At 45.6% G+C, this 11,720-nt stretch overlaps 1 protein-coding gene across 2 annotated transcripts in view; it reads left to right on the top strand.

Annotated features, from left to right (window-relative positions):
• CHCHD6 (coiled-coil-helix-coiled-coil-helix domain containing 6) overlaps positions 1-11,714 on the top strand; it is a 226,176-nt gene extending 214,462 nt beyond the window's left edge. For both annotated transcript variants that reach the window (XM_044301385.1, XM_044301387.1), the window contains one exon: positions 11,055-11,714. In XM_044301385.1, the coding sequence (XP_044157320.1) occupies positions 11,055-11,078 (24 nt within the window). In that variant the 3' untranslated portion in view covers positions 11,079-11,714. The remainder of the gene's footprint in view (positions 1-11,054) is intronic.
• The last annotated feature ends 6 nt before the right edge of the window (positions 11,715-11,720 follow it).

Here is an 11,720-nt window from a genome sequence, read left to right on the forward strand (position 1 = left end):
CTTAGATGATTGTAATACCCATTATAAGACCTGTACTGCCATATATATACCTCAATATGCTTATTGGCCCTGTCAGCGTCCCTTTAAGGTGAGTTAAATTATTTATTTATTTTTTTAACCCCTCCAGCGCTATTGTACTATGCATTCTGTATTCAGAATGCAATTTTTTTCCCTTATAAGCATGTTAGAGGGGAAAATAATACAATCTACACAACACCGAACCCTGGGTACCACATTCAGTTTTTTATCACGCGCGTGCAAAACACATTGCACCCGCGCGATAAAAACTGAACAATGGAACACAATCGCAGTCAAAACTGACTGCAATTGGGTACCTACTCACGCGGGTTTGCCGCAACGCATCCGGACCTTATCCTGACACGCTCGTGTGAAAGAGGCCTTAGAGGGTCAGCTCTCTCTGCAACTGGCGCGCCCTCTGCACTTTGATTGACAGAACCAGGTGTGATGATGTTTTCACTGCTTGTCCACGTCAATCAGGTTATGCCTCCACCAGCATCGCCCGTGTCTCGGCGAGACCGCCACATATAGCAAACGACCAGAGATAATTGGCGGTGCTACGGGAAGCAACGCAGAAATAAAGCACCTTCCAGAGGGAGAACGACCTCCAGATGATTCTCATCTTGCATTTCACTTATGACAGGTCAGGAGCTCGGATTCTATACATAATTGAAGCGTTCTCGCCGGTTTGTCTGTTTTTGTCCGTGTCTTGTATCTATAAATATAGAATGAGTGTCACAGATGAGTCCATTGTCACTCAGGCCGAGCATGAAGGACGCGGGACTGTTCTATACATTGTATCATTAGCTAACACCTGGCTACACTGTAACGATGAAGCAGAGCCCACAGACCTAAACCACCGCCAACTGGGTACATGTAGCAGGCTGTATGGACGAGGCTCGTCTTAAAGGGGCCCCTACGTGGATTGTGACACTGTAGGACAGTCAGGTTAAATTAGAGCAAAGACGTTTTCTAGTAGTTCTAACAATTGGGGAAGAAGCAGCTAACGTCTTCTCCTGCTTGGGACTGACAGAAGTCTAATGGGGAATAGCCGTGTAAAAAGAAGGGTAAAATATGAGGACCTGTCGCCTCTCCTGCCTTATCTGTGTTAGTAACTACTTTCACCCCCTGGAGCATCTATTCTTATGACTCTATGTTGTGCCGTTCCTCTATTAGTCCTGCTAGAAGTTATGAATGAATTACTAGCCGTTTGCAATGGAGGTCCAGATGGGTGTTACCAACTGGAGGTGTCCCTGTATAGCCCGACATTGTCCAGTCAGGGCCAGCTCCCCCAGCTGGTAATACCCAGCTGGACCTTTATTGCAGATTGGCAGCAAATGATTCATAAATGTCTTGTAGGAATAATAGAGGTATGGCACAACATAGTCATAAGAATAGATGCTCCAGAATTGTTATTACAAGGGGGATGCAAGTAGTTCCTAAAACAGGCGTGTCAGGAGAGGGGAGAGGACCGCTTTAACAAGAAAATGTAGGTACGTCGTGCCCCGAGCTGTTCTCTCCAACAGTAGGTAAGTAGAAGAGTCATAGAACAATACATTCGCGGGTCGGGATCGGAGTGCCACTTGTTAATGAGCGAGTTCACTTGCGCAGTCATCGTGAACATGGGGATGAATGATCGTTACTACGATTGTATATCCTCCTGCAGTGTTCATTTGTCAGCAGCTCATCCTCTGACACGGGGCGGTATGCTGCTGGCAGACAATGATTTTCTGTTTTAGTCCCACATAAAAGGTGCAATCACCGGACAGTTCCAAGAGATCTGCAGGATGTGTACATTGACGAAGGATCAGATGTAACGGCTGGTGGCCGATCATCAGCGGCTCTCAAGGGCAGAAGCCCCTCTATGATATCCTGGTGCCAAATAGGACGTACAGAAAGGGGTCTTCAAGGTGAGGTCACCCTTTAATGACTACAGCTGTGCCCCGGCTGTGTTCTCCTTCATAAATGTAGCGTTGCGAGTCAGTGAGCAGAAATGACTTTCCGTGGGACCATCCAATGATCTGTGAGTATATGGCGATTTTACACAGCGCGTGCCGCCATACAGTGCCACTATGTAGCGCTTCCATATTACATTGTGATGGAACATGGCACCCAACATCCTCAGTATGAAATCGCACCCTGTGGTCCCTTACGGCCTTTCTGTAGGTACCAATCTGTAATAGTCTTGTGCCTGATTGGTCACCCATTGTTCAAAGCTGAAATCTATGCCAGTGCTGAGCGGGTGAGTGGCGGATTCGGATCAGAGATGCACCAAAACCGTTGCCGATTATGAAATTTGGCGCACCTTGAACAAGCGAGTCTGATTACTAAGCCTGACGTAGAAAACGCGGGTCTTGGCAAATCAGAGCCCAAATATTGGTCCTTCATTGAGCAGGTTATCATCCCGGGTGTCGTATAGGACGGTATTTTGGTATATAAAATATTTTTGGTTCGCCCAGTGACCTAAAGACGATCTAATGAGGTTCACGCACCTTGTGGGAAAACGAGAGGCTTTTCAGCCAAGTCTTAAATAGTCATAAGTTCCCTCCGCTCGGCGCATAATATACTGCCCAAACCCCCCCCCCCACCGCGGTGCTTTTCTCTTCTGCAAGACTTTACAGGGCCTCCGGAGTCCACTTTCACCCCTCCCGCTCAGGGGCCATGCAATTAAGGGTAACAATACTTAAATCATTACCGAGGACAGACGGGAACAACTCTCCTCCTTTGATTCGTTTCCCCGCTTTTTGTGCCTCTCAGCGGTTCGGCCCCCGCTGAAAAGCATGGCGTATGGCGGCAAAACAATGGAGTCCGACTCAAATTTTTTTTGTGTTCCTACTTTAAAACATCTTGTTCCTGGGAGAGTGACACATGGCGGCCTGTTGTGCAGAAGCTAAGTGTACGGTACTCACATCTTATAGAACAAAGCCTCTTTTATTAAATGTCACCAGGCGTACCACTCGCTGCCGATTCAAAGCTTTCTATTGTGGAAATCAGGCCAGATTCGCGGTGGCACGAAAGTTCTGTTCTCGTTTTCTCCCAAATTACCAGCAGCATTAAATTTACAATTTCCCCTTCAATAGGAAGTCAGTGTGAATTGGCGCCGAGTTGATCGCTGTCGGTGTAAATCTTCTGATTGCCAAGAACCTCAATCGCTGACCTGCTCTAAATACCTTGTTAATAAGCCTCCAGGTAAGGAGGGGACCCCGCTCAGAATCCCCCTGTAGTGTAAACATGACATCTTACATCTCTGCCCGGCGCCAGACGTTCACTATTATTTACACTGTGGGACCTATTCACCGGCAGCTACCGATAACGCTATTATAGACGTGGCCACAGAGAAGTCCCCTGATATCAGTGCATGGGGAGGGTCTCTAGTCTGCCATACTCCTTCTGTACTGTATATGAGGGTCCACATAGGCCTAGACTGCACTGACCTAGGCCTCATGATGTATAATCTAAAATACGGCACCCGTAGAAATCTGTGGCCCCATACAGTGTCTCCATAGTCACATGGAGATTTTTGCTCACTAATTCATGTGTCTGGCGGTATTCTCCTATAATAGAGACACATGGAGTGATAATAATACAAAAGTGTCTAACCTCCGAGCACAAGACTTATTTACCATGTCTGGAGATTGTTATAACTATTCTTGTACATAGAAGGCAGTATTATAGTAGTTATATTCTTGTACATAGGAGCAGTATTATAGTAGTTATATTCTTGTACATAGGAGCAGTAGTATAGTAGTTATACTCTTGTACATAGGAGGCAGTATCATAGTAGTTATATTCTTGCACATAGGAGGCAGTATTATAGTAGTTATATTCTTGTACATAGGAGGCAGTATTATAGTAGTTATATTCTTGTACATAGGAGGCAGTATTATAGTAGTTATATTCTTGTACATAGGAGCAGTATTATAGTAGTTATAGTCTTGTACATAGGAGCAGTATTATAGTAGTTATATTCTTGTACATAGGAGCAGTATTATAGTAGTTATATTCTTGTACATAGGAGCAGTATTATAGTAGTTATATTCTTGTACATAGGAGGCAGTATTATAGTAGCTATATTCTTGTACATAGGAGGCAGTATTATAGTAGTTATATTCTTGTACATAGGAGCAGTATTATAATAGTTATATTCTAGTACATAGGAGCAGTATTATAGTAGTTATATTCTTGTACATAGGAGGCAGTATTATAGTAGTTATATTCTTGTACATAGGAGCAGTATTATAGTAGTTATATTCTTGTACATAGGGTGCAGTATTATAGTAGTTATATTCTTGTACATAGGAGCAGTATTATAGTAGTTATATTCTTGTACATAGGAGCAGTATTATAGTAGTTATATTCTTGAACATAGGAGCAGTATTATAGTAGTTATATTCTTGTACATAGGAGGCAGTATTATAGTAGTTATATTCTTGTACATAGGAGCAGTATTATAGTAGTTATATTCTTGTACATAGAGGGCAGTATTATAGTAGTTATATTCTTGTACATAGGAGGCAGTATTATAGTAGTTATATTCTTATATATAGGAGGCAGTATTATAGTAGTTATATTCTTATATATAGGAGCAGTATGATAGTAGTTATATTCTTGTACATAGGAGCAGTATTATAGTAGTTATATTCTTGTACATAGGAGCAGTATTATAGTAGTTATATTCTTATATATAGGAGGCAGTATTATAGTAGTTATATTCTTATATATAGGAGCAGTATGATAGTAGTTATATTCTTGTACATAGGAGGCAGTATTATAGTAGTTATATTCTTGTTCTTATTTAGGTCATTGCACAGTTCAGGTTTGGGTTAGTTGTAGTGTAGATTGTATTATTTCCCCTTATAACATGGTTATAAGGGAAAATAATAGCATTCTGAATACAGAATGCATAGTACGATAGGGCTGGAGGGGTTAAAAAAATAATAATTTAACTCACCTTAATCCACTTGTTCGTGCAGCCCGGCATCTCTTCTGTCTTGTTCTGTGAGAAATAGGACCTTTGATGACGTCGCTACGCTCATCACGTGGTCCGTCACATGATCCATCACTATGGTAATGGGTCATGTGACGGACCATGTGATGAACGTAGTGACGTCATCAAAGGTCCTATGCTTCACAAAAGAAGACAGAAGAGATGCCGGCTGCGTGAACAAGTGGATTAAGGAGAGTTAAATTATTTTTTAATTTTTTTTTAACCCCTCCAGCCCTATCGTACTATGCATTCTGTATTCAGAATGCTATTATTTTACCTTATAACCATGTTATAAGGGAAAATAATAATGATCGGGTCCCCATCCTGATCGTCACCTAGCAACCGTGCGTGAAAATCGCACCGCATCCGCACTTGCTTGCGGATGCTTGCTATTTTCATGCCACCCCATTCATTTCTATGGGGCCTGCGTTATGTGAAAAACGCACAAAGAGGAGCATGCTGCGATTTTCACGCAACGCACAAGTGATGCGTGAAAGTCGCCGCTCGTGTGCACAGCCCCATAGAAATGAATGGGTCCGGATTCAGTGCGGGTGCAATGCGTTCAACTCACGCATCGCACCCGCGCGGAATACTCGCCCGTGTGAAAGGGGCCTTAGGATCTTGCCGAACCTTTAACAGGTTCTGTATTGAAACCAGAATCATTGATGTTGACCTTGACCTGAACAACCCAAAAATCACTCGTCATCTTGCAGTCGTTTGCCCTCATTTTGTTATGTAGGGAATATCTGCAGATTTTTTAGGACATTTTAAAGGCGACTATCCTGTGTATTTCATACATGCTGATGATCTACCTGTAGTGGTCTCATGTGGATGTAGCATTCTCCGGCCTCCGCTGTCATCCTGTGATCCAGGGCTTCTTGTATGTATACTTTCCCATGACTTGATTAATTTAATGCACGGGATGGACTTGCTGCATAAGCAGTAAAATCCACGCTCCAAAGAGTTATTTCCATGGTCGCTGGAGCGTTGTGTGCAGCTGTTTTGCGGCACAGCTTTCATACACAAACTCCTACTTGTATTAATGATACCAGAACAAAAACCCATTACAAGGGCATTTAAAGCGGTAGAAAGACGTCGCGCTGATTCTTATCAATCCATTCACAACCCCCCAAAAAAAACTAAACTGATCTCGTCACGTTAGAATAAGTGCCGCATCCACAGTCCTTCAGGCTGGAGACGTCTTCTAAAACGCGGCATAAACTTGATCTTTTTCATGTGACGCTCTTTTATATTATTATTTTTTCCTCGCAGAGGAACAATCAGTAATTCAGCCATTATGTCAGTGACATGCGGTAGGGCTGAATTTTCCACCGCTGTTACCAGTTCCCCTGCTGAGATTTAGGGTCAAGGGTGCTGGGGGGGTGGATAGTGGAACCAGAACATTGTATGGAAACCCTGCGGCGGGAAACAGGCTCCTCTTTGGTAGCAGCGAGTGCGGTGTATCATTAGGACTACAATGGCACTTTTTCCCTGGGGCAATTTTTGCTATTTTAAGCGTGACCGAATTCACTTATATACATCACGTTTAGTTTTAATGGTTCGTGTTTGCCCAAAACCGCGCACATTTGTAATTTTACAGTCACACATTTAAAAGGTTTATACAAAGACTGCAGGACGGGCAATTTATCCCATTCAAGCTGATAGTACTCAGTGCTTCAGAATAGACCGTAAGCATCGAGGGAGAGGAGTGGGAATCATATTTTCTGTGGTGGAGGCGCAGCACCAAACCATGACACCCCCTCCACCTGCCTCAAACAATGATTCCCAATTGACTAGCCTCAAATCTTGATGCCCCTTTCACCAGCTCCAAACCATGAGGATGCCTTATCCACTGACCCCAAACCATGATGCCCCTTCTGCCAGCCCCAATCAATGATGCTGCCCCCTCCACCAGCCCCCAAACCATGATGCCCTTTCTGCCAGCCCCAATCTATGATGCTGCCCCCTCCACCAGCCCCCAAACCATGGTGCCCCTTTTGCCAGCCCCAATCCATGATGCTGCCCCCTCCACCAGCCCCCAAACCATGATGCTCCTTCTGCCAGCCCCAATCCATGATGCTGCCCCCTCCACCAGCCCCCAAACCATGATGCTCCTTCTGCCAGCCCCAAATCCATGATGCTGCCCACTCCACCAGCCCCCAAACCATGCTGCCCCCTCCACCAGCCCCCAAACCATGATGCTGCCCCCTCCACCAGCCCCCAAACCATGATGCTGCCCCCTCCACCAGCCCCCAAACCATGATGCTGCCCCCTCCACCAGCCCCCAAACCATGGTGCCCCTTTTGCCAGCCCCAATCCATGATGCTGCCCCCTCCACCAGCCCCCAAACCATGATGCTGCCCCCTCCACCAGCCCCCAAACCATGATGCTGCCCCCTCCACCAGCCCCCAAACCATGATGCTCCTTCTGCCAGCCCCAATCCATGATGCTGCCCCCTCCAACAGACCCCAAACCATGATGCTCCTTCCACCAGACCCCAAACCATGATGCTGCCCCCTCCACCAGCCCCCAAACCATGATGCTCCTTCTGCCAGCCCCAATCCATGATGCTGCCCCCTCCAACAGACCCCAAACCATGATGCTCCTTCCACCAGACCCCAAACCATGATGCTGCCCCCTCCACCAGCCTCAAATCTTGATGCTGCCTCCATAAGCAGATACTGTATTTACTTTTTTTTTTTACACTATTTGGTAACGTTATTTGGGCACTGTATGGAGGTATTATATGGCACTATTATTTGGTCAGCATTACTTTCCTCTTCCATAGGCCTTGATCCGATCATGAACAGTAGCACTTGGAGAATTATCAGGTTGCTGTGATTTTTTATTATTATGGCCATTAGGCCACATTCACACTGCACTTTGCACTTTCTCGAACACCTCTGAAGTACAGTCCAAACACAGCGTGATGCTGAAGACCCAGGGCCATCTGCTGTGCTTCTGGTGACGTCATCATGTAGCATCTGTAATGTGACCCACTGTATTCACTGTGGCCCTTTTGATTAGGAGCCGATTCATGATTAATGCGTTCTGTACTAACATCAGACGGACAGGATGTGGCCCCCGCTGAGCCCATGACTGTGACACAGTGTCTTTGTTGGGCCTGGTATTGGCTGAACCCCCTTTTCCGGAGTTGAGGCTGTATGGTCATTTATTAGTATCTGTATCACACATTATAAGCAATGATCCACCGAGACGTCCTTCATGTTGTGTGGTCCGACCAATAACAATCCACTAAAGACTTTTGGGCTGATTCACATCACATCACCGCGCTCGGTCTGGTAAAAATGTGGCCGTGTGTCAGACGCATCACCCGGACCCGACCGCTCATAGCGATTTATCTGATTATATGAGTACAGTGGAATAGAACCACAATCAGATAGGAAGTGACTATACCATAAAACACTATGAAGCAGTCAGAGGCACCATGTTTCCTGGACCGAGCTCAGTTGTGTAAATCAGCCCTTACTAGGCGTATCTTAATGACCCTGCAGCCAATCCGAGTCTAATAAGACCGCGGAGCTCCCGGGGCTGAGCATTATACGGTACAAAGACCTGAGTGTTAAAGGGGGCACAAACATTGAGGCTACTATCCGATTTCTAATTTATTATAAGATATATATATATATATATATATATATATATATATATATATATATAATTTTACAAACAGTCCTGCTTTTTTTTTTTTTTTTACTTCTGTTTTTAGTATACAGCTACTATGCAGACATAATTGTCTCCATGGTTACAGACTACGCTGTGTAGTCTGATCCTGCAGTCACGTGCTGCTCTCTTTTCCATGTCCTCTCTTTTGCAGGATCAAGGCCCCTTGCAGAGGAGCGTGTCCGGATGCGTTGCGCCTGCGATCAGGGAAAATCGTGCGAGTAAGTACACAATTGCAGTAAATTTTGACTGCGATTGCATTCCGATGTTCAGTTTTTATCGCGCAGGTGCAATGCGTTTTGCACGCGCGTGATAAAAAACTGACTGTGGTACCCAGACCCGAACCCGGACTTCTTCACTGAAGTTCGGGTTTGGGTTAGGTGTTCTGTAGATTTTATTATTTTCCATTATAACATGGTTATAAAGGAAAATAATAGCATCCTTTAATACAAAAGGCTTAGTTAAATGTGGATTGAGGGGTTAAAAAAATAATAATGTAACTCACCTCATCCACTTGATTGCGCAGCCAGCATAGTCCTCTTTCTTCTTCTTCTTCTTCTTGCAGGACCTGGCTGGAAAAGGAACTTCGGTGACGTAATTGCGCTCACCACGTGGTGAGCGCGGTGACGTCCGCGCAGGTCCTTCTGAATGAAGGTAGAAGGTTCTTGTATCTTCATTCAGCAGGACCTGCGGTCATGTCACCTGAGCGTGATGACGTCACCGAAGGTCCTTTTCCAGCCAGGTCCTGCAAGAAGAAGAAAGAAGACGAGCCCGGCTGCGTGATCAAGTGGATGAGGTGAGTTAAATTTATTTATTTTTACCCCACAATGGACCTTTTACTAAGCATTCTGAATTAAAGAATGCTATTATTTTCCATTATAACCAGGTTATAATGGAAAATAATAAAGTAATCCCTCGTCTCCTTAGCAACAATGCTTTAAAATCGCATTGCATCCGCACTTGCTTGCGCTTTTCACGCATTCCCCATTTATTTCTATTTGCGCGGGGAAAAAAATGGTGCAACTGGGGGGAAAAACAGGAGGGACATCTCCAGACACAAATGCGTTTAAGGATGCACCAAATTTATCAACGGGAGACTTTGATAAATTTGACCCAAACTACAGCAATGCAAAACGGACTTAAAAAAATTGCCCTCATGATAAATCTCCCCCAACGACAAAAAAAGGGGCAGTAGTAGTGATAGATCATACCTTCTGTCGGTGCTGCTCCGTGCGGCTCTGCTCTGGTCCTGCTGGACGTCCAGGCATGCTGGGAGTAGTAGTTTCTCCTTAGTTGTAGGTCCATAGACTACTTTATTCTGTAGCCTCCCAGTTGTGCGGCTCTCGTCCTTGGGTTGGAGGTGGGGGACCTTACAGTGAAGCCCATTCATATTCATGAGTTCAGTCTCACGTTTTGCATCCGATAAATCAGCCGCCGTCAGGGTGATGCGGAACAGGCCAGAGCCGCCACGTGGAACGCTTCATCTGCTTGCGGTCGGTAATTTGTTTGGAGAGATTTGTAAACTCCTCCAATATTACAGATTCCTCTGCAGCGCACGGAACGTCAGGAAATCGGAGCCAGCGGTGCTTGGCATGGACAAGTCAAATCTGCGCCATTGTGCACCAGGGCCCGGGGGTGACTGCAACCGCTGCCCTTCTGGTCTGTAGGTGCAATATGTGGGGGCAATGCAAAGGTTCATGGGAAGCGTTGATTCTGAGGTGGGGGGGGGGCCCAGCCTACCCTTGTACACAACTGACGTTCAGGAAGCTAGAGCTGGGTGACTCCGTGACTACATGGCGGCTCCGGTAACTTATTGGACCCAATAACGCCTGGCCTGCAGAGGGTGGATGCATGTCCTACGTGCCAAATTTGAATTGGATTTGCCGCAGACTCGATGTAACTTCCATCCATAGGATGAAATCTGATGCAGGTTTGCAGAAAATCCACATCTAAATCTCTACGCAAGACATTTTTCGGCAATGGCCACGTGTGAATCCCCCCATAGGACGTGCAAGTCTTATATTCTCCTGTTCTGTCAGCCGGGCTGCGTGTCCTCCTGTCAGTCCTCTGACCTTCCATGTGTCTTCATCATACGTTCGGACTCTCTGTACCGATCTGATAGCGGCACCCCGGCCGGTTGTCATGGCGAATGTAAGAAACTCGCTCCTGTCAGAAAGTCAGTGATGGCGGCTCGTCGGTGGAGTGCTCTGTGTATCCACAGCCGCTGATTATACGTATCAGCACCGGGGAAAAGTGTCTAAATTAGCAATTGCGAGAGATGACTTCGCGGGCATAATTGCGCTCTAGTTAACGCGGGAATGTTAGCCATATGACTAAACCCTCTGCCGTCTCTTGTCTCTTACAGAACCTGCTCTTCAATCACGGCTAATTCGCCTATTGTGAGCGCAAGCGAAGGAAATTAAGAGCCGACCCTCCGCACTTCTCCGGCGCTGAAGACTGACTGCTGGCAAGCGAAGAGTTAACGTAGACGTCAAAGCGGGAATATTCCAATGTACGAGATGATCCCTAATAGGTGTCTTGTCCTTCGCGTTCAACGGTGGCTGCCATTTTTTTATTAATTTTTTTGTAGATCAGAGAGGGCGAAGCATGATGCAGGGATTCACAAAAACAGTAGTCATGCTCCGCCCCCTCCAGTGCTTTCCAATGTTCCTTTAAACTCCTTCATCCTGCACAATGGTTGCCACTACAAAACCGATGCACTGTGCTATATCCAGCGTAGGGGGTGGAGCATGACCAGGATTTTCATGGTCACGCCCCTGCCCCCTCAAGCCCTGCATTAGGCATACACACAGTGGAGTGTTCCTTTAAATTTATAACTGTAGTTCACGTAGTCGTCTTTTTCTGCCATAGTGTTAGATGTTATATATCTGGTGGCACCCGTATGGCCGCTGTTATACCCGATTTGTCACCCAGCTTTCCTAGTGTCCCGAATGACATTCCTCCCTACTTATGTAATTATACTTTCTCTCATGCCATAGCATTCTTGGAAAGCTGGGTGACCATCCTTGTG

The sequence above is a fragment of the Bufo gargarizans genome, chromosome 7, assembly GCF_014858855.1.
Source record: "Bufo gargarizans isolate SCDJY-AF-19 chromosome 7, ASM1485885v1, whole genome shotgun sequence".
NCBI classification, from domain to species: Eukaryota; Metazoa; Chordata; class Amphibia; order Anura; family Bufonidae; genus Bufo; species Bufo gargarizans.